The following is a 21,462-nucleotide window of genomic DNA, read 5'->3' as shown; positions in this document are numbered from 1 at the left end:
ACAAGTGCGTATGGGGGAGGAGGAGAGTTCGTCATGGCATGACGTCATTCGAGACATCTATAAATCTCAAACAACCCATTCTCCCTCCGCACAACCCAACTTCCCTCTTGACTCCTATTCATTCACCACCGCCGACGAAACATTCGAAACGATGCGACTAACACCAATTTTTGTTACCCTCAGCCTCACCCTCGCCGCCCAGGCCAGCTGGTTCGGTGGCAGCAACTCTGATTCAACCCACACCGCGGCGCTTCCTTATACAACATGGACCTCCAAGCAACTTCAGGATTGGCTCGACGTCCACAACATCGCTCTCCCCAAGCACGCCAAAACCGACTCCGAGCTGCGCGAGCTTGTCGGCGACAACTGGAACAAAGTCTCAACATGGACATACGACCAATACGCCTCTGCCCAAAAAGCCTACGCCGACCTCCGTGACACCAGCTTCGACAAGTGGGATGAGAGCCGCCTTCGACAATTTTTGTTGGAGCAGGGTGTTGTTGCGCCTAAAGGTCCCCGCGAGAAGCTGGTGCTGATGGCGAACGAGAGGTACCGCGCTTACAACAACGCTGCCAGTTCGTTTGCGGATGGTGCCCGTGCGACTGCTAGCTCGGTGGTATCTGGTGCTAGTGAGAAGGCGGAGCAGGTGACGAGGAGCGTGGCGAGTGCGGCTGCGCAGGCTACGCGTGATGTTGCGAGAGCGTTTGATCATTCGAAGGATTATATTTATTCGACCTGGGATGACAATATGCTGAGGTCGTGGTTGGTGGAACGGGGGTTGATTAAAAGTAATGAACAGAAGAAGAAGGAAGAGCTGCTGGAGATGGTCCATAATGCATGGGGGAAGGTTGCGAATCCTATCTGGGATGCATGGAGCAACAGTTATATGGTACGTTGGTGGTTGTGTTCTTTAGCATGCGGAGGCTGATTGCGGCGACTTACAGCATCATTGGCTCGCAGCCCATAATATCGTCAAGCCGGAGACCACACAGGAAAACCGAGACTATCTCATCTACCAGATGAAGCAGTACTACTACAACACCTCTGACAGATTCTGGCACACTTGGTCCGATTCCCAGCTCAAACAATGGCTCGTCGATCATGACGTCATCAAGAGCGACGCTCAAGTCAGTCGCGACAAGATGTTGAAGATGGTCAAGTACGTCTGTCTACCATTCCCACTTCACTTCTTTGTTCCTGAACCAACCTGCCTTCCATTGCAGCGACAACTGGTACTCAGCCAAAGACACCTTCTGGAATGCTTGGACCGACAACCAGCTTCGACAATGGCTCATCGATAATGGCTACATGCGGTCTGACGCACAAAAGAAGCGAGACGAGCTCATTAAGTTGGCTGAGGAGAAGTGAGTATGGTATTCCTTTTGTTCGAGCTCGAATAGGGGTGATCTCACGCGCACTATTTTTAGGTACTCCGACGTTAACGCCAAGACTGCGGCCTACTTGGCCTGGCCGGATGCCCGCCTCCGAGCGTACCTTCGGGAGCACGGCGTGAGTGAAGATTTGGTTCCTGGAGGTCGACCTGGACTGCTTCGTGAGTGATTTTTTTTTTTTTTTTTGTTTCATTCATGCATCGCCTTTCATTTGTTTCATCTGTGTATCGTCGATTCTAATCATCGCTCGATTCGACAGAAGAGACGCGTATCCGATGGGTACAAGCCGAGAACCGAGCCGACACCGTTCTGGAGAAGATTCGAGAGCTCGCCAACGATAGCGCACAGAAGGTCGAGGACGTTCTTGCCCGCATGCTCAACATCTTGACCACAGGCTATATTGACGTTCGGCGAAGTGTTCACGAGGACTACGACGCCGCGAAGGAGGGGTACGAGGATATGAAGAGGAGGACTGACGCCGAGTACCAGCATGCGAAGAGGGCTGGTGACGCTCAGTATGCCCATGCGAAGGACCAGGCCAACCGAGGCTACAACCAAGCGAAGAAAGCTGGTCAGGCTCAGTACGAGGATGCGAAGGCTCGCGCTGCTGATTCTGAGGAGTGGGCCGAAGACAAGTGGGGTGACGCTAGGGAGTACACTGGGGAGAAGATCAAACGAGCTGGCGAGAAAGTCAAAGGCGAGCTCTAATTTCGTCGGGTTTTGGATCTTGGGATGCCATGAATCATTGTCAGGTTCGACTTGAGCGGACTATGAGACGTTTTGTCTATTTTTTTTTCTCTTCATGACCTTCGTATTACACATCGTCAAAAGCTCATTGTTGTAGTTAATCCCTTCCTGTTTGTACTTATACTCGACCTGTGCGATGATGTTGGTAATCACGGTGATCTAGTCTGATCTAGTTTCCTCTCTCACACCTTTTCAGTGGACCTTCGCTGAGCGTGATTTGAAAATCGAGGTGAAAGGAAGTGTCGGCCACCATGCGACGCGATGAGAGTGTCACGTCGACAGCACAGGTTTGCACAGTCTTCCCTCGCGTCGCGTTTCACACCGAGTCGGAAGCAAAAAGATCATCGCCTTCCAAGCACCTGATTCCATTGGGCCTCCTGAAGACTTTCCTATCTTTCTAGGAGGATCCTCAGGCGTTCCACAAAGTACTACCTGCCATGAGCTTTGCTGCTGAGGTAAAAAATATATGTGAAGCTGAAAAAAATGAAGTGCGAGGTCCAGGGCGAATACCGAATACCGACGCGGCCCTTCGTTTTGTCAAAACCTATTCCGAATAACAAATGCTCCTCAATTCCCATCTGTCAACGGAACATGTCTGTCGGACGTTTGCCGTTGGTATATTCCCGACCTTCAAATTATTATCCCTGATCCCTGAATGTGGCAGGCCCGAAAGCAGGCATTTTTGTGAAGGGATGTCAAGTGATGGTTCAGGGTTACTTTCCTCGTTTTTCTTTGGGGAATGCGAGAGCAATTGGGCAGTTACTTCAGAAAACGTGCTTTCATATTCGGTTGGAACGATGAGAGAAGAGGGACTAGAGCCGCCACCATCCTTCATTTGCGACGAAAAAGGACACCGAGGATATGTGCCAAGCCAGGACTTACTCCATTCGGATTGATCACACTGGACATATGGGCCAACACGCCTCCGAAACGTGCAAGTGTGAGAAGATGATGCCTGGATTTGCAGTTGGGTCAAAAATGAATAAAATCCCCCGACTTCTCGTATGACGGAGGGTTGGAGTCTCCCCTTCGCTCACCGTCGTCCCAGTTCTGCTCGACCTTCCTGTCGCCGTTGTTGTTGTTCCTATCGCCGTCAACCATCAAGGACAACGGCTGCGCCGAACTACCACGATGTCTAAAATCTTCTGCATTCCTGGGATCGTCTTCCTCCTTGTCGCGCTCATTGTGAGCTTCTTGGCTTCAATCTCCCTGCCATATCTCCCTACGCTCGATATTACGCGTGTCGAGTTCACCCCTAGTCTCGTCGAAAATGAAATGACCAACTTACGCGTAAGTTTTCCACTTGTCGGTCTGCTAGCTAGTTAGGGGTCATTAACAGGTGTTCCTTTTCAGTTCGGCATTTGGTATGAACTCTCAATGTTGCCAGGAGAGTGTTGTATTGACAAATCTTGAAGGACCTCGTGTTACTACAATGAAGAGGAGGATAAGACCTGTCAGAAGAATGGTACGACTGGCGTTTGCACGGATGAACGAACTGCGGCTCACTATCATATAATTCTGCAGGCTACGCCTACGAAGTCGACGTCTCCACCGCCGACGGAGCTGAGCAAGTCGTTATTGGCTCATCGTGGACTCGCGGTCTCGTTGTTCAGCCTCTCGGTGCGTGAAGCCGACCATGCCTTCCTGGCGCCTGTGTAGCTTACTTTGAACCACAGCCACTGCCGTCACCCTCGTCGCGCTATGCTTGTCTCTGTCAACGAACCTTTTCGTTGCGCTTCTCGCTTCTTTGGTCTCCTTCCTCGCTGCCATCATGCACCTCATCTCTTTCGCTATCCAAATTGCCCTCTTCGCGTACGTCAAGAAGAAGATGAACGACCTCGATATTGATGCCAAGACCAAGGTCTCCCCTGGTGCGTTATCTTTGACGATTGGTTGGATCAGATATTCTAACTCGTTTTCCTGATAGGTTTCTGGCTCGTCTTTGCCAGCTTGCTCCTCACTCTTTTGGGCGGTTGCACCGTATGCTTCGGTCGTCGCCGTGACAAGGCCAAGAAGAGGGCTGCCGCCACTGCTGCTGCCGTCGAGGCCAACCCCGCCCCCGCCGCTGATACTGCAGAACCCGCTGCTACTGACGAGAAGCCTAAGTCTGGCTTCCTTTCCCGCTTCCGCAAGAACTAATTGAGCGATGTGTCGCTTACTTGTACTGTTCACACATCTCAAGGACCTTCCGACGGCACCTTCGCATTTCCCCGCCACCGTTTTCTATCTAATGACCACTTTACGACACCGGAGTTGTTCCAATGCTGGACACCGCTTTCAAGTTGTTTGTTTGACTATTGCTTTCCATGGCTACCCATCCTAATACCCCTTTCTTTATACTAATAATAACTACTGCCGAAGCTTGCCGTCACCTTGACGGCGGACTCAACACCACATGCATCTGCAAGATAGCCCGTGAGTCACGCTGCTTGCTTCAGATCTTGACTTTGTCCATAAGGTGAGAGGCGTGCAAGACAATTGTCCACGGCCGCGGCAGCCTTTGCCTGGTTTCAATGTTGAACCATGTCATGATTCCGCGTTCAACAATTGTTCCAATAACGAGTAGAACAGATAATCTCCACTTGTTTCCTGACTCCCTGCCAGATCAGCAAAAGCCCCGATCAATTATCCGCTTATCGCAGTTATTCCCTTATCATAAGCCGGCAAGTCGGCAAGTCCATGAGTGCCCTGGTTGCTGGAGAGCTTCCAGGAAATAGAAAATCCGCGGCGGACAGTCCGCACGGACAGTCCGCCGATCACCTGACTGAAAGGTCACCAGACCCATCTCGCCGGTCACCAGCCCTCCTCTAAGTCTGTTCGCTCTGTTTCTACGTGTGTGGGGTGCGCTCAGAATGGAGGCATACCTGTTATATCAAAGATTGTCTATCCTGTCGCAGCGTTGGAACTTCTCAGAAGAAACATTAGCTCTCTACAAGCGGCTTCTCGCAAGACTTAAACGCGATATCCTCCAGCCACAGACGATCCCGGTTACAGATCAAGACGAAGCACCTCCCGCACTCCCAACTGCCATCGCCACTTTTGTTTCAATGGCATTAGATATCTCGTTGGAGGGAATCGACGAGATGTGGCAAGTCTTGAAGGATACGATATGGGATATGGACCCAGGACGACCAACCAAGGAAGAGCTGGGTCTCTTTCGTCATTATGGGTGGCCTCTAGGAATAGGTACGTTGTATTCTGAAAGATACAGATAACCGAGAGCTGATAGTGGCATTCTAATAGTGGCTTATACTTTGTACCCTCCGAATATTCACTGTATAAACCACGATTGCACCCGTACCAACCCCCTCAAACGCGAGCTCTCAATGTCGTCAGTTTTGGCATTCACAAAGGACGATGGTGTTCAGGCAGCATATGAGGTGGTAACCTACTGTCCAGGTATGCTCTTAGACGTGTTTCTGCGGCTGAATGATCCTTATTCTCGTGGATTTAGACTGCAATACAAGCTACCACCACAACTACTCGGTACAGGACAAGACGAGGAGATACTACGAGGCAATGCCAGAGTTTATTCAGGTTGGAGAGCACCAGTTTGTTCACGTACCTGTGATACGCCTGTGGATAACACAGATGCTGTTTGGATGGTATGTGTCGCTATGATGTTTGCCTAACAAGTGATTGACTGTACCACCAGGTATTCATTCTCCAATGCAGCAGCATCCTATAGCGCAGCATTCAACAATGACGAGGAAAGCTATGACCGAAGATTTTGGCGTCTCTCCCCTGAGCTACGACAGGAGCATGCAAGCGATGGATTTTTCATCCTGAGCTTGCTGGAGGACTGCCGTCGGCGAGGTTTTGTCCTTGAGGTACCACATAGTGGGGACCAATCCAAGCGTTTCCAGGCTGCGCTAGAGGCCAGGAACGAATGGATTATACTCAATGGCCAGCCGGATGCAGTTCGCCATGCATGCGACAAGTGCATGCGGGTGTATCGTGATTTAGACGGATCCTACAGTACGTGCACACCTTCTACTCGGCGAGAACGGTATGATTCTCATTGAGCTTTCTCAGTATCAACACAGGCTATTGTCATGGATGGCATTAGTATAGGACGCCCTTGCTGTGGCGTCTTCCGCTGTACAACTCCTCTCGAGAATAATCGACATCGTTTTTGTCCTGAGCACTATTTCCATCATTACTTGTGCGCTGTAAAGGGCTGTGTCCGGCCTGTAGTCTTCAAGAATGAGCGCTTATCCGATGGGACCACCAAGTCAAAGCCCATGAAGACTTGCAGCGACCCGATTCACCAGCAGATGGAGCAGCGGAGCAAAGAGCGGAGCACTGGCTCCTTTCTCTTGAAGAGCCGTCTCCAACATGCTCGTGTCTCCCAGCCACTGGAAGCTATCTCTACCTCCAGCACGATACCCTCCCAGGACCTTCAAGAAGACATCGAACACTATGTGGTCACCGACAGAGGTGTAATGCTTGAGGTGGAAAAGAATCCAGGATCAGTCGGCACTACCAACGACATGGAACCGGACGACTGCCCTTCGAAGAAGTCAGAGGAAGGGAATGGGAAGAAGCTCTCCGCCCAGATGGGGAGGGAGCGTACTCACAATGACCAGACTCTGGTCAGGCCGTGCGGTGTCATTTTCGCTCGAGCTACTATGCGCTGATGCGCGGTCAGGGGTGGGAGGCTCTAAAACCACACACACACCAACCGAACCGGCAGGTGAAGGTAAAGAAGTAAAAAGAAATGAAAAGGCTAATCCTCTACACCCAACCAAAGACTACGTCTAAGGCCAAATGAAGTTAGACTTCACCCAAAGGAACGACGGTATGTAGGAAGGCACTAGAACTAAACAAACCCTTAACAATGCAAAGGTTCGAAGGGGGGTGCACGGGAGTGGGCGGACAGTAGGTGAGAAGGTAAAAGGTAAAACAAGAGCTTGTAGGCTCAAGGCGCGAAGTGATAAGTCGTGCAGAGGCAGACCACTAGCTAGACTAGGGTACCACCACCTCCTCGCTACTGAGTAGTCGAGAAAATACACAAAAGAGGTCAAGGAGACACGACGCCGGTGCTCACAGAAAACCAAAGTCGAACACGCCGGGACGACTGTTACCAAATCGATCTACACCGAGTCGAAGTGGCCAAAGAATAACCCAAAAGTCGATCTACGCCGAGTCGACAAACCTTTAACGTGCTGAGTCGCGCCGGACTTCACGGAGTCTTATCCTGGAGAAAAGCTGCCAGCGATAATCTGTAGAATTCGAGCGAGAACTAGCTAGCTTTTATACATGAGGAGAGTGTTTGGTGTACTAAGGCTGTAGACAAACAAAGACGGAAAAACCAGGAAGACTAGGTAAGACAGGCAGACTAAGAGAGACAGAAATAGAACAGAAGAAACACGAGCTTCGATAGATAGGATAGAAATAGAACGGTTCGAGTATTAGGCGCTCGTAGACGCGCGGTTACTTTTGCTTAGGCTTGCCTTATTAGGGCAGCCGAGGACGGCTTGTGGCCGGGCGCCTTGCCGTGATCGACGCGGCCATGACCCAGTTCCGGTTCCATAAGGGGGAAATCCACTTCGCCACCTGGTGGGTCAGACTTTGATCGACATTGCTCCACAGGAGCTTAGTTATGACTCCTTCGGCGGAGAGCCGTGAACTTCTAGACAGTCCCGAGGTCCGTTACTGATCGGCCGAGGTCTCATCGTAGACGTGGTGCGCTCCACCTTAGACTTGGCTCTCTCTCTCTTTGGTCGTCCCGCTCCAATGCGGTGTGTCGGCGTCGGGGGTCCTTCCGGTTGGTCCATCAACTCCAATGACATTTGCTTCCGCTAGGTCGTCCGAATCGGAGGAACCAGTCTAGACTCTTAGACTTGGTGATCCGTTAGACTCGATGCCTCGACTAGGTTCGTCGAGTCGTCACGTCTAGGGTTATAGTTGGTTAGGCTTTTGCCCTATGAGCTCTGCTGGTACAGCTAAGTCCTCATATTCAAGTCGCAGGTGGGTAGAGTTCGCCCTGGTTCAAGATCTAGGTTCAGACCCGAAAGGTAACAAACCATAAGACTTAGACGTCGCGCACGAGTCTTAGACTTAGGGCTAGGCTTCCTGCGGTACCTTCGACTAGAGTCTCTACTAGCGTTTTTGGTAAGGGCCTGCGCCTTAGGCTACTCACAAAGGGTTCGCTGCGCTTTTGGTCTGGGGTTCATCAATGAAGACTCCTTAGTTGTAGGCTAGACGTAGACACTTGTGACGAGTCTAATAGAGCCGTTTGAGCTCAGTTTGAAGTCTAGCCGCAAAATCGGCGTATCATCTCCCCCCAACTTAATATTCTGACTTCCACGTCAGTATAGTCGGCGCAGCCGTCCCAGATTCTGGTTGTCCCTGACATGCCCAACTCTTCGAGAATGCGAGTCTCGACACTTGGTCTAAACGGACCGTTTAATCACCGAGTCTGGTTGGTGTCCTGGCTTTCGAGTCTAAGTAAACTACGGTCGAGAGACCTATAGTCCTCCCTAGACTTTGCGGTAGTCCTGTCACGGAGCTTTTTATCGCACTCCTTGTTTCAACCGGACGCTCCTCTAGCCTCGAGGCTGGATAAGTCGCCGGTTTGTCTTCAACTTTCCTTTCTTAGGCTGAAACATGAGACCTTGGCCGCCACTATTACGTTTTCGTGTCATAGCGGTTTCCAGGCCTCATATCGCCCATCTCTTGGTTCTGCCTTGTTACCAGGCTTGGTTTTCCGCAGAACATTCATTTAGATGCTTCTTTGGAACACCAATTTTTGATTTAAACCTGAGGTCACAGAGGTCGAGTCCTCAGGTTCCTTTCCTTCCTTTCCTCACCTATGGCTCGTAACAACCAACCCTCCAAAAGGTCCAAGAAGCCACGTTCCGACCCTTTGCTCCGAAGCCTTAAGCCTTCCGGTCCAATCGGTCAACTGACTCTCTGGCTGGACCGTGCTATCAAGCTTCGACGCCGTCCGGACGACGAATCGCTAACGGCGCTGTCTAGGTCAGTTCATGCCGACTGGGTACGTTCGGTGGTCGTTTGTTTTGTCGGATCGTTTTCTGATCCCCAGTCCTCGTCTTCCAGAACGCGCTGGTCGACCCTGACAATTCTTCCCTTGCGCACGACCTTGCCTACTCGGCCAGCCGTACTTTCGCGGCCTTGGCCACCGACGCCGAGTTCCCTGAGCTTGTCCAGTCGGGGTGGATCCCGCCGAACTATAAGGCTCCACACCCCCCTGCGTTGAAGAAGGCGAAGGCCGTATGGGAAACTGTCCTTGACACTGATGGGTTCCGCGATTGGGTGGAAGACCTCGAGCGTAAGGCAGGTGAGTACCAGTTTCTTTTCTTTTATCCTTAAGCTCATCTCCTTCTTCTAGATGAGCGGGCAGCTCAAAAGAAACGTCGTGCTCTGCCAGCGTCGCCGCCGCCAAAACGTCAACGTCTCGCGTCACCCGACTCTGTCACCCTTTCTCGTCCTCGTCCCGGCCGCGCCACTCGTCCGCCGCCTCCTCCTTCTTATCCTTCGCCTCTGGCCAAACCCACGCCCAAGTCGTCGGCTGGGCCTGCTCCCATGGCCTCTTCGTCGAAGGGCAAGGCCCCGCTGGTCTCGCCCTTCAAGACTTCTCGTGTCGTCGAGTCTGACGACGAGGAGGAAGAAGCGTCTTCCGAGGAGGAGTCTTCTGAGGAAGTCGAGGTTGTCGAAGAGGAGGGAGAGGGTGATGACGAGGACGACGAGCTGGTCTCTGAGAAGGGCAGGGCTAGCAGCTCCAAGGCGTCGTCCAAGAAGCGCCGTCGTCGGTCCTCCTCGAGCTCCGAGGTTGAAGAGATCTCTGCGCCTCCCGTCAAGATCGAGAAGGGCGTGAAGGCGCCCCCTAAGGCTCTTCCTTCCGCGTCTTGGGCTGCCGGTTCTGTAGAAGAGGACGCCTCGGTCCTGCACGGCAATCGGTTCCAGGCTGTGGCCGACCTGTGCCTCCATGAGGAGCATCTGGGCCCTGCGGTACGTCTCCGACTTTTTACTTCTTCGCTTCTCGTTCTGAACTTTATTCTCTTCCAGTTTCGACCGCGCTGTTCAGTTTGCGCGCTTATTCAGGGCCCCTCGGCTAACTGCGTCGGAAAAGGCTGCGACACCAAGTGTTCGAGGTGCGCCTCGGGCCTTAGGAGTTGTTCCTGCAAGCTCGTCGACACGCCTAGCGGTCAGGCCAAGCGCGACAACCACCTCTGGATCGGTGCGTTGGCCGCTCCCTACGGTAAGCCTTAGTTTCCCTTACTTATTTGTCGATTTCTTCTAACTTTCGCTTTTTCTTTTACAGCTCTCGATTCTAAGGTCAACGACATCATCGACGCCTTCCACACCTGGCAGGCTCAAGAACGACTCGCGGCGTCCACCGCTCTGAGTCTTCGTCGACACGTCGTCTGCCTCGTCGATCGCCTTTCGCGCGCCGAAGTCGCTAGGGGTCGCCCGTTTCTCCTCAAGCACGTCTTTGGTACGGAGGAGAACCTCCAGGCGTTCGAGAGGATCCGTCGGTTGGCCATCGCCGAGCGCATTACTCCTTCGGATGCCGCTGCCCTCCGAGTCTCCGTGGATAGTCTGTTGGAATTCCTTCCGCAGATGCACGAGACTCTGTCGGCTAACGAGGCGTCTTCTAGCGAGCCTGCTGCTCCGGCCGACGTTCCCGCTTCGACTCCACCTTGGATTCCCCTCCTCAAGATCGTCAAGACACTGAGGGTGAGTTGGAGGCGGCTACAGGTAACGTCTCGGCTTAGGTGGCGCCTTTCTTTTTCGTGTTCTCGACTGTCGGCGGCCTTCGGGCCTTTATCTTTTGTACATCTCTCGCGGGCTACGGCCCAAATTTTGTTTTACATCATCTTTTCTTGCTCGGGTGATTAGACTTTTACTATAGGTAGTTAGATACCTTTCGTAGTAGTAAGAGTCCAATCGAATTCTCTTTTGTTCTTGGTCTATTATGTGCGTGATAAACCTAAGAGTGGTTTTTGAGAAGACGTCTAGTCTTAACGACTAGTCGCGTCCGGGTGTCTGATGCCCTTATAAGTCTTTGTGCCAGTAAATGGGAAGGAACTTTCGGTTCCCAGAATATCCGGAGAGAGCCTATTTTGTCTAAGCCCCCAGACGCCTCCGGCTCAAGTTCCTAGTACAGAACTGTGGAGACTAAACCCAGCGATCGACAAGACGCTTTCCTAACAATTGAGTTAGTCGAGTCAATCGATCGACGGGCTTTTCCTCAGCATGTGACATGGCGCCACTTAGACTTATTCCGCCCCGGTTGCTACCAGAGTTCGCAGTAACGGTGAGCCTCCGCCGACTGTGTCTAGGCCGCATTCCAGTATGCGTCATAGGAAATTTTCCCAAGTCTTGAAGACTTAAAAGGCGTCGTGGAGGCGGAATCTGTCAGACTCCATCCCTCACGACTTTCGTTTCCGCCCTTCTTGCTAGTCTTCCCTATGTCGAATATCGCTTCTATTGCTTTCTGGCAGCGCGAGCGGACTGCTGTCCGCGACTCGCTTGAAAACCAAGTCAAGTCTCTGGCGATCTCTCGCAGAGCCATGACCGAGAGTTTTCCCCAGCGCAACTTCCCTGAGGCGATGCTCAACTTGGTCGAGCAGAGTTTCCAGCAAGTCTTAGCGACTATCGTGAGTTTCTGCCCTTCTTCTTCGTTCGACTTCTGACCGAAGTCTTCTGGCTTTCATGCCTTGTAGGGCGCCGTATCTGGAAGCCTTCGTACTGCTTTGGAGAAAGACTCCGAGTTTCATCAGTTGGGCTTCCAACATCCGAGCTGTGCTCATGGCTCACAAGGATTGGGCTCGTACGGCCAAGCAACCTGATCCGCCTCAGCTGTCGTCGTACCTGAGCGACTTCAGCGACATTGTGTCGCGAGCTAACTCTACCACGACACCTCCTGCTTCCTCTTCCCGTAAGGGTAAGAAGCGCAAGTCGGCCGGTGCGTTTCCTGATCCTTCCTGATCTGTTGCTTGCCTATTAACTCTTTCTTTTCGGCACATGTCTAGCCATGGTCGTCGACATTTCTGACACTGATGGAGACGATGTCGAAGACACCCCCAAGGCTTCGGCCACCAAGACGGTTGACAAAGATCACGAGGTACGTCTTCTTCGACTTCACACTTGTGCCTGACTTAGCCGTACGTCGTAGATGGCTGACGTCACAGACAAGGAACCTGAGGCTCCTAAGTCTGCCGCTGAGGTTGGTTCCCTCGCTATTCCTGAATGGTGGTCGTCTGTTGACTTCTTACATCCAGCCGAGCAAGAGAGCCTCCGTGGTACGTCTCCCATACTTCATGGTACCGCGTCGTAGACTTATGCTCGCGCGCTTATCATCAGATTTCTGCGCTCTCCTTCAAGCGGACCAAGACCGAGCAGAAACAGCTGGCCGAGGTTCAAGCCAATTCGATTCAAAAGCTCCCTTTCTTTCCGGATCATGCGATTGTCCAGTCTGGTAAGTGCCTAGTCGAATTGCCTTCTCTTTCTTGTCGACCTAGACTTACCACTTTTTCTGTAGGCGATTTGATTGCCCTACAGAGCGAGTGGTTCGGCCAGATCTTGGATCGTGCGAAGACCGTGCTTTCCGAGTACGATGTCCTTCGAGTTGGTCCCGAGGCGGCTCGAGCTATCTCGGACTCTCTTCGTCGCGAGATGTTGATTCGTGCGCACGAAGTGGGGACCTTGCTGACTTACATCGATCTCCTTCGCAAGGAGTGGGATCGGATGCAGGAAGTCTTATCGACTCAGCCTTCGGCCTCATCTCCTGCGAGTGTAGCTCCTGCGACTACGACTCCTGCGACGTCTTAGACGCCTCGCCTTAATCTTTTCGCTAGAGCGTTTGTAGTACCTTAGAGGTTTTTCTGCTCCGGCTTTTTCCCTCTTTGTGAATATATCGCTCCTTCAACCTTTCATCTTATTGAGACTTAAGGCGAAATGCGCGAAAAATTCAGGTCAGCTTCGACTTGTACATATAGAGTATACAAGTCTTCGCTATGTATGGTATACTCTCTCCCCCCAACTTAAAAATTTCAACCGTCCTCGGTTGAGTCTAGTCTTCTTTTTCAAGTTCGGCTTCGGATTGAGCATCCTCTTCGAGATCCAGGAGTTCGCCCTCGACTCGCTCTGAGCCTTTTGGCATGCCCTTGAACATATAGTCTTCGAGTTCGTCTCCGGGACCGGTTTCCTCTATCATCTCTTTAAGTCCTGAGGCGCCCAAGTCAATGACTTTATGGACGTTAGACGGCAGTTTAATTTGTTTCCTAGCGTGGTAAGGGACTAGCCTGAATGCGGCCACGCTGGACTGGTGCACTGACCCGTCCATCTCAGCGACGATGTATGCTCCTCCCTTGTTTCGGGCAATGACGACTAGGGGACCCAGGTACCTTGGCTTCATTTTCTTGTCAAGGCTACTCTCGATCGCTGTGTTTCGCATCAAGACGAGGTCACCCGGCTTAAAGTCAAAGTCTTTTATGGTAGCCTTGTGATTTTTCTCGTATTGCGCAACCCTAGCTATCTTGTCCTTGTGAACTTTGCGCCTCACGTCTTCCACGAAATCTCGATGCTTGGCTAGAGCCTTGGCACGGGCGCCAATCAACTCAGCCGTAGTGGTAAACCCATTAGGAGGGTCTGTTAACCACGTCGCTTCTTGTAGGTCCAATGGAATAACAGGTTCGGCGCCAGTCAACATGAAGAAAGGCGAGCATCCGAATCTTTTACGAACTGTGATTCTGTCTGCCCATGTAATCGAAGGTAGATACCAGTACCACTTTCGCATGTCTCCACTTGTTGCTTTTGCAAGCATGTTCATCACGTCCCAATGGGGCCTTTCGATGGAACCGTTAGCCTGAGAGTTATATCCTGAGATTTGTATTCCAGTTATCCCATATTTCTTCTCAAGCCACTTAGTCGCCTTCTTAAATGGTCCGCCATTGTCAGTGACAATACGGCGCAGGCATCCCCAACGAGTAATGATCTCCTCGTAAAGCCACCTGCCAATGGTTTCGGCGTTCTGCTTCTTTAGTGCTCGCGCTTCCATCCATTGTGTGAGCTCGCATCGACCGTGCACTATGAATCCACAACCATTGCTAGCGGGGGACACATGCATGACGTCTGCGTGCAGGATTTGAAAGACACCTGGTGTTTCGGTCACCGTAGGCGGTATCTTTACCAACATCTTTTGTCGTACCTGGCAGACATGACAAGTCTTTACATACCAGGCGACGTCTCCTTCCAACTCTGGCCACCAGAAGCGTCTAGCTATCAGTTCCTTGGTTGCATATACGCCTCGATGTCCCAAGGCGTCATGGGTTGCCTTCATAATGTACATCCTGCGACTAGGTTCGATGACCAAGAGGTGTTGTCCTCGGTCATTCCTTTTAAACAGTTGTCCCTTCCTTAGGAAGAAGTGACTAGCCGTCCTAAGCCATAGCAAGATATTTCGGTATCCCTTTTTCTCCAGAGGTTTACTAAAAGGTCGCGCCAGCCATTCCTTTACCTCCACAAGTCGCTTGTCGTAAGCTTGTGCGAACTTCGAACGCCGAGACCCTTGGTACTCAAGTGAGTCTTCCTCCTGCCCTAGCTTTGGGGTGGCGGGCAGTATTTCGAGGTTAACGTACTGAGACCGCGCATCTACCACGTCTAAGTCACACTTCGCCCCCAAGTGAAGCTCGTCGTGAAAGTCTTTCATGACTTGTGCCGATTCCGTGAAGTATCCTCCTCGAGTATCGATGTCATGCTTGAAATCTTCGAACTCGAGTGGGTCAGGATCTTCCGGGTTAGGCTTCTCATATCCTTGCAACCCATCAGCTTCTTCTTCTGTATGGTCATACGGCGTCGTCGGTTCGTCTCCAGGAAACGCTGGTCGACGCGACAAGCCATCTGCGATTGCGAAGTTTTTACCGGGCACATGTTGTAGGGTGAAGTGGTACATTAGGATAGCTTCAATCCACCGGTTAATGGTTGCATTAGGCCCATTGCCTGGGTTGTTCAGCATTCCCTTAATGTACTTCGCGTCGGTCTCGACGACGAGTTTCCGACACCCGATCAAGTAGTTACGGTTTTCCTCCAAGGCTCGCATTAGCCCGAAGAGTTCTCTTTTAGGTTGAGAGTACCGAGACTCGCGTTCGTTCATCGAACAACGAGCCAAACTTCACATAGTGCCATTTATTCGAGTCTTCTTTGTCCATGACAGAGATGTAGTACCCCATAGCTTTATATGAAGTATGTCGAATGCAGTGTATAGAAGCCTGCCAGCAGCTCATGGGCATGGTGGTCAATGTGCGGGTTTACGTAGTACTTCTGGAACGCGTCAAGTGAGTCGACAAACGAGAACCCCTCTGGTAATCGCCCTCGACCATACACCGGGAGGAGATGCGCTCCACGCACGACGGCACCAAGATCAACCACCTGAAGCGGACGAATACCACCAATCACCTCCCTCTCCACCACCCACATCCCGGTTCCGTCGAATCGGGTTCATCGCCGACCATGTTAAACCAATTCACGAGTGCGCACGAGTGGTGCTGGTCCGTATATGGGTCAGTGAAGGAAAACAGTAGACGAAGCTGTGCAACAAGCATCCCCTGCATCCCAGGCTCGTCGCCTTGCGCAACGAAAACGGTATCCCGCCTTTCCTGGCTGCGCCATTGTGGATTGCATCGAATGATCTGTCGTTGCATTCCGCCTGCACCGCAGGCGTCGCTTGGGGCGTAGAAGCGGGCAACGGCCGAATGGTGGACGTGTATCTTCCCAGTGAAATCCGCACTGTTGGCTATGACGTCTGGTACAACCCGGGTTGGATGTCGAAGAATGTGGAGGTGTTTGAGGAACGCTTGTGTGAATTGGGGCTCTTGAATGTACGTTGCTAGCTCTTGCAGTGTTCGTGGGTACTGACGTTCTTTGTAGAGAACTCGATCAGCCTTTTTGTACATAGGAAGGATAGGTCTCGTACCATGTGTAGCAGCCAGAACAACTGACGATGCGAGTCGAGGTCCATGTGCGGGACCAATGTCATACAAGTGACTGTCTTGGTAAATGTCCATGTCATCGAAGCTTTCCGGTGGTACGTCTTCATCTCCAAATTGTGAGGTCCTCATCTTCAGTTTCACCCAAGGCAAGCGCCATTGCCATTGCTGTTGATCCATCGAGGAGACGATGTTTGGCGAGAATGCTTCGCAAGGCTGACATCTTGTCCAAACGTGCAATCGTTTCAAGCATCTGGGAGAGGGCATTGAACCGACTTGATCTTCTCCACGGTTCCTTGACTGTTGAGATATGGCGGGATTCCGTGATCGAGGAGCACAGCCCATTCGGTGCACCGAATTGCTCGATAGCTGAAGGGTAGTGACTTAGGGCATGTTGGCGAGGAAGCGAGAGATTGTCTCGGGTCCCTGTGGTGGTGAAGATCTTCCGTAACTCGTGGAACTTGTCTAGCTCTTGCCGTGCTTGGTCCAGCGCAGTTGTGGAGATCGCGTTTCGTCGAAATATATAACATACTTCGAGAAACGAAGCCAGGCATTGGACCATTTTCTTGGGGACGTATTCAGTGATAGCGGCGAGATAGACCTGACCAAGGGACATTGGGTGACTGATGGAGCGACAGCTGAAATGGCTTTACCTTTATCAGGGCTTTCGAGTCGTCCCCCGTCCACTGCGCAAAGTCTCGTCCGTCGGGAAACCGGCGCACCCCAGGAAATACTGGTACCGCAGATATTCTATCGTTTGGCGTCAGTGTTTGGCCTGCCAAATGGGTGATAGTCATTACCTTCGATCAATATCTGCAATAATTTCAAGAGCCATGGTCTCGCCATGGGTTAGGTGAATATAATCCATTACCCAAGACACTAAATGATCTTTGAAGGTTCCTTTGATGACCTAGGTGTAAGAGATCGGGCGCCATTAACTCGTGGATATCAGCACGAGGAAAGCTGTGGGTGAAAGGCTAGAGAAGCACGTTGAAATGTGAAGCATTTAGGGATAGCGGGAATGGGACGTACTACCACGTCGTCTCGAATTCCATAATCATCCCAAAGTTTCCCCGGATCAAAGGTGTGTATAAGTGTATCAGTCTTCTCGTGGGTACGGCTTCCAGCCGAAGGATCGTCGAGGTTTTCAGGGCGCGCAAAGCATCTTTCACAAAGTTGTAACTTGTAAGAGGTGAGGAAGGCGATATTGCAGACGCAGGAACATACTTGGGACACCATCTTTGAACAATGCACGCCAACCAGACTTGCTTTGGATAGTCAGCGATGACAGGGCCAATGCTATAAACAGCACGTCGAAGATATCCATCAGATCATGTTCAACCTGTGGCTCGCTGTAGCCCGTGCATCAAATCCACGGGAACTCTTTCACACCTATTCCCCAGACGAATCGTACATGAAAGAAGTCGCTTTTTGCATCGGGGAAATTCCTGAAGACTGGAAAAAGCATTGGGAATCGGATGATTGGCTTAAGAAGTTCGGTAAGCAGCACTTCAATGAAGGAGGCGTTGTGATGATTGACTCAGTCCCAGAGGTATCTCGCGAGGCTGCCGATCAAAAGTGGGGAAAACTGGTATCGCAGCTCGCGTGTGGAGACGATGATGCAAAGCTAGTCCTCCGCGAGTTCTTCGATATCATTCGTTGGATATTGAAAATCGATCCAAGAGAACGTCCGAGTGCTGAGGAAGTATTAAAGCATCCTTGGCTCAGCGTGGACAGGGAGGACGAAGACATCGACCCGAAGACGGTTATGCAGCCGCGAACCGAACCTGTACGGAGGGTACTGGCACATAGCGGTCCGCCTCCAGAGGACGACGATTATTACCGAGATTTGTAACTCCTGTCTGGGTCCCCGCATGTCTGTAGATTCCAGCACGGAATTGAGTACACACTCTTCTTGTGCTTCTTTCTGCGCCTGTTTAGGAGGTCCTGGAGCATAGATGTATCACGGTGGATAGAAAGGACAAGAACTGAAGTGACCGTCGGAATCCGTAAAGGGTGTCCCGACTCGTCATGGACCACTGCCCGAGGACGATGACTACTACCTAAATCTGCACCAGCATTGAAAGACACGGTTGAACGTTTCCCCGTTGTGTAAATTGTCAATTGGTTTGGTACAGAGCATCGTCGGGCATGGCCGCGGGTACCATGAGATTAGGCATTACAGGAGGATCGCACTAAGGAATCCTTGTGGCATATAGGGTATCTGAGGGTGGGAGGGAAGGGGGCCAGACCAAATTAATAGTATCCCGTCCTTCGGCTTGTTCCATATTGGTATCGCCTGTACCGCCTCCTGCCTGTTCGACGAGCCTTCCCTCTCCGTCCAAAGCATCGACAACAAAGGATGTCGGTGATTACATCGAAGATGGAAACGATGACCTGTGAATTCAACGCGACAGGCGTAAGTCCACGTTATAGAGAAGGGAGGTCGAGGATACCCACGTATGTTATGGCGCTGACGATGGCCATTATGACATTGGCAATGGCACTGATGATACCATTGATTCCGCTTCCGATAGCGCTGAACACTGAGCCCTAAGTAATTATGCAGCAAAACGCAGTGGGTCAATAGCTGGCCGATGGTAGAAGTCGGACGTCACACGCTTACCATGGTAAAGTTGTTTTGAACGAGGTTGTATGCTTGATAGTGTGTTTGCAGTGTGGTGGGGGGCCTTAACCAGTCCACCTGGCCCTTATATCTACTTTAGCCCCACCTCACTTTCCATCGCCGTTCCACAACGAGGCAGAGTGAACTCATCGCAGCCCTGCCGACTCCATTGTACTAAAGGATTCATCGAGCCAATATGACGTAGAATCCAACCCTGCCTTTCGAGGGAGAGAAGAGACGTCATTCCCTCGAGGCTGCAGTGACGTCATCAGGGTACGTCGGGGATGGGTTCTTTTTCAGTAGGCGGTTGTCCTAAAATAGATCCTTACGCGACGCGTCTCTCCAATGAACCGCGTTTCCCGCGTTCTATGTTCTGATCGAGTCGATTTTCTAGGTTTCTACCTCCCCTTGGCGACCCCGATCAGAATATTGACATGGGCGCACAGCAACAAACTGAGGTTTTCCCGAGGTTTACTGAGGTCTATAGACACGGCGATGCGGATAGATCTCCAAACCACGTTCAGCCCTTGATTCAACTGTATCATTCAAGTCTACAACACATTGCCCAACTAACCCGCACTTCTATTTCCCAGGTTGTTTTCCATTGCCGTCATCCCTTCGAGGGCTGGGCTGCCTGGGCGCGGTCGATAGAATTGAGGTCAGTAAATGTTCCGCTGGTCAACACCGTTCACGGCGGAAGCAAGGTAATCAGATCCAGGTACAAATGCGAGCTTGCGTCCGAGAAATGGCTTCCCTTGCTTCTCGCGCTGTCTTTGTACAGTAAAAGGCTGAGCGTATTTCCGCTCTGAGTCAAAGGAAACGTCGAGGATTTACGGGAGCGAGACGGCTTCGATCCATGCGCGGGATTTGGATCTCAGAGTCACAGCGCGCCTGAGTTTTCAGCGCCTCGCACTCCCCCCAGTCACTTTGGCCCTTTGGGACCCCAAAGGCACTCATTTTATTTGCGCGTTCATCATGGCCGTTGAGCAACCGCACACCCTTTTATCCTGTGTCCAATCTTCATAGGCAGAATACTATAAGAGTTAAGCGCCGGTGCGGGCGCCCTCTCCTCATTGTTCCCGACCATCTTTGATGTGCCTGGACAGGTGACTCACTTCTGGGCTTCCACCAGAACAAAGTGTTTCATCTTGACTGGGCTAATCGTAATAGCAGCGCCCATGTGCTTCTGGAACAACCGGGCAATGTGCATTTGTATTTGGAAGTGCTCGCGACGCCCATCAATCCCGCGCCCTTATTTAACTTTTCGCATGTACTTAAAGAAAGCGGAAGCGAGGGCGTGAGTTGAGGTTGCTTTTATTCCCCACCCAAGTTCACCCACTGCCCGTGCTCGAGTTACACAATGGCCAAGCTTTGGGTCCCGAGCACCATTGTTCTGGTCTGTGCGCTCGTCTTGAGCTTCCTCGTCTCCTTATCTCTACCATGGCTGTCCGCTCTGGACATATCCCGCGTCGCCATCACCGACGATAGGGTTGGCGACATCGTCCCTTGGCTAAGCAAAGACATACGGGTGAGTGATAGATTGCTTTTAAAGAGGAGGAAGATGCTAATTGAATTGTCGCAAAATTCTCAGTTCGGAGTATGGTTAGTGAACCGTGGGCCGCACATGTTGTAATTCAGCTGACTTTGCTCTCCGCACCTGCAAGGACGGCATGCTCGTGGGACTTCGATGATAAAAAGGAGTGCGTTCCGCGAGGTACGAGCCGCCAATCAATCTTTCGAGACCAGGGCTAAATTCGATCGTCACCAGGAACCGGATACACCGCCCCAATTGGTGCTTTCGAGAATGTCGAAGAGAAGGACTTTGAAATCGTCACTCTCACTCCTGGATGGACGAGAGGTCTTGCCATCCATCCTGTTGGTACGTTCCTCTCCAACCATGCCTTGTGCACCAGTTAGTAAACCCTATAATCAGTGACTGGAGTCATTGGACTCGCACTCGGCGCATCGTTGTCCACAAGACACACAGTCAACCTCTTCGCTCCTCTGATCTGTGTCCTTGCAGCAGCCATCACCTTAATCGCATTCGCGATCGACATCGCGCTCCACCTACGCGTTCGCTCCCTCATTAATAGGTTCGACATCCCCGATGGAGCCCCTATCAAGATAGCACCCGGGCCAGGTGAGATATCTCTTCTGAGTCTTCTCTGAGCGTTCCTTCAAACTGAACCACAACAGGGTTCTGGATCACCTTGGTCGTCCTCGTCTTGAACGCAGTAGCTGCGGCAATTCTGTTTATCGCCAGACGACGAGAGCTCAAGGGTGACTCGGCTTACCCCATGCTCTCGACGCAATACCAGAGCAAAGGGTTTTTCTCCCGCTTCAAGAAATAAACCCAGCCAATAGGAAGGCAGTTATTTGCGTATCCTCGGATAAATGCTGTTCGTGACTCACAATTGTTTGCCTGCTCTTGTATGATTCCTGATGGACGATCTGTATGTAGTATGTCCTCGCTTCTCGATTATACCCAATCTTATTCTCTCAAATGTTACATACGAATCTACGTGATGAAGCTGTGAGCTGTGATTGCCTGGACAAATGGACAATGGCTACGCGTACTACTAGAGCGCCAACTAATCTAGCTCTGGCCAATTCACGCGTCCGACCCCTATGATCAACTTTCTCCAATCCAGAGTAACGTGCTCTAACATTATGGAAAACATACGGAGTAGTAACACCCATGCCCCCTCCGGGGTGCTAACCACTTGGAGAGGTGCCGTGG

General features: G+C 51.5%; 7 protein-coding genes across 7 annotated transcripts; 5 read left to right on the top strand and 2 right to left on the bottom strand.

The window, feature by feature from the left end:
* Window positions 1–10: 10 nt before the first annotated feature.
* Window positions 11–2,303, top strand: CC1G_09102 (hypothetical protein; the record flags this gene model as incomplete). The annotated part of the gene is made up of 5 exons (XM_001834093.2): window positions 11–889; window positions 945–1,159; window positions 1,224–1,364; window positions 1,428–1,552; window positions 1,651–2,303. The coding sequence occupies 5 exons, from the start codon at window positions 11–13 to the stop codon at window positions 2,097–2,099; spliced, it is 1,809 nt and encodes a 602-aa protein (XP_001834145.2). The 3' UTR covers window positions 2,100–2,303.
* An 857-nt stretch (window positions 2,304–3,160) lies between these two features.
* Window positions 3,161–4,277, top strand: CC1G_09101 (hypothetical protein; the record flags this gene model as incomplete). Its single annotated transcript, XM_001834092.2, has 6 exons — window positions 3,161–3,428; window positions 3,492–3,502; window positions 3,554–3,603; window positions 3,663–3,758; window positions 3,815–4,009; window positions 4,066–4,277. Exons 1-6 carry the CDS (start codon window positions 3,270–3,272, stop codon window positions 4,275–4,277), a joined length of 723 nt encoding a protein of 240 aa, XP_001834144.1. The 5' UTR covers window positions 3,161–3,269.
* A 713-nt stretch (window positions 4,278–4,990) lies between these two features.
* On the top strand, window positions 4,991–6,805 carry CC1G_09100 (hypothetical protein; the record flags this gene model as incomplete). Its single annotated transcript, XM_001834091.2, has 6 exons — window positions 4,991–5,324; window positions 5,382–5,537; window positions 5,593–5,743; window positions 5,794–6,116; window positions 6,174–6,741; window positions 6,790–6,805. 6 exons carry the CDS (start codon window positions 4,991–4,993, stop codon window positions 6,803–6,805), a joined length of 1,548 nt encoding a protein of 515 aa, XP_001834143.2.
* An 8,757-nt stretch (window positions 6,806–15,562) lies between these two features.
* Window positions 15,563–16,174, bottom strand: CC1G_15296 (hypothetical protein; the record flags this gene model as incomplete). Its single annotated transcript, XM_002910343.1, has 2 exons — window positions 15,563–16,029; window positions 16,084–16,174. The coding sequence occupies 2 exons, from the start codon at window positions 16,172–16,174 to the stop codon at window positions 15,563–15,565; spliced, it is 558 nt and encodes a 185-aa protein (XP_002910389.1).
* Window positions 16,175–16,202: 28 nt separating this feature from the next.
* CC1G_08771 (hypothetical protein) lies at window positions 16,203–16,712 on the bottom strand (the record flags this gene model as incomplete). The annotated part of the gene is made up of 1 exon (XM_001834088.1): window positions 16,203–16,712. The coding sequence occupies one exon, from the start codon at window positions 16,710–16,712 to the stop codon at window positions 16,203–16,205; it is 510 nt and encodes a 169-aa protein (XP_001834140.1).
* A 717-nt stretch (window positions 16,713–17,429) lies between these two features.
* On the top strand, window positions 17,430–17,951 carry CC1G_08770 (serine/threonine protein kinase; the record flags this gene model as incomplete). The annotated part of the gene is made up of 2 exons (XM_001834087.2): window positions 17,430–17,595; window positions 17,647–17,951. 2 exons carry the CDS (start codon window positions 17,430–17,432, stop codon window positions 17,949–17,951), a joined length of 471 nt encoding a protein of 156 aa, XP_001834139.2.
* A 2,131-nt stretch (window positions 17,952–20,082) lies between these two features.
* CC1G_08769 (hypothetical protein) lies at window positions 20,083–21,073 on the top strand (the record flags this gene model as incomplete). Its single annotated transcript, XM_001834086.1, has 6 exons — window positions 20,083–20,250; window positions 20,314–20,324; window positions 20,387–20,436; window positions 20,491–20,601; window positions 20,656–20,862; window positions 20,919–21,073. The coding sequence occupies 6 exons, from the start codon at window positions 20,083–20,085 to the stop codon at window positions 21,071–21,073; spliced, it is 702 nt and encodes a 233-aa protein (XP_001834138.1).
* Window positions 21,074–21,462: the final 389 nt, after the last annotated feature.

Source organism: Coprinopsis cinerea (assembly GCF_000182895.1).
Source record: "Coprinopsis cinerea okayama7#130 chromosome 10 map unlocalized cont3.10, whole genome shotgun sequence".
Classification (NCBI taxonomy): Eukaryota; Fungi; Basidiomycota; class Agaricomycetes; order Agaricales; family Psathyrellaceae; genus Coprinopsis; species Coprinopsis cinerea.
This window is presented reverse-complemented; position numbering and strand designations above follow the sequence as displayed.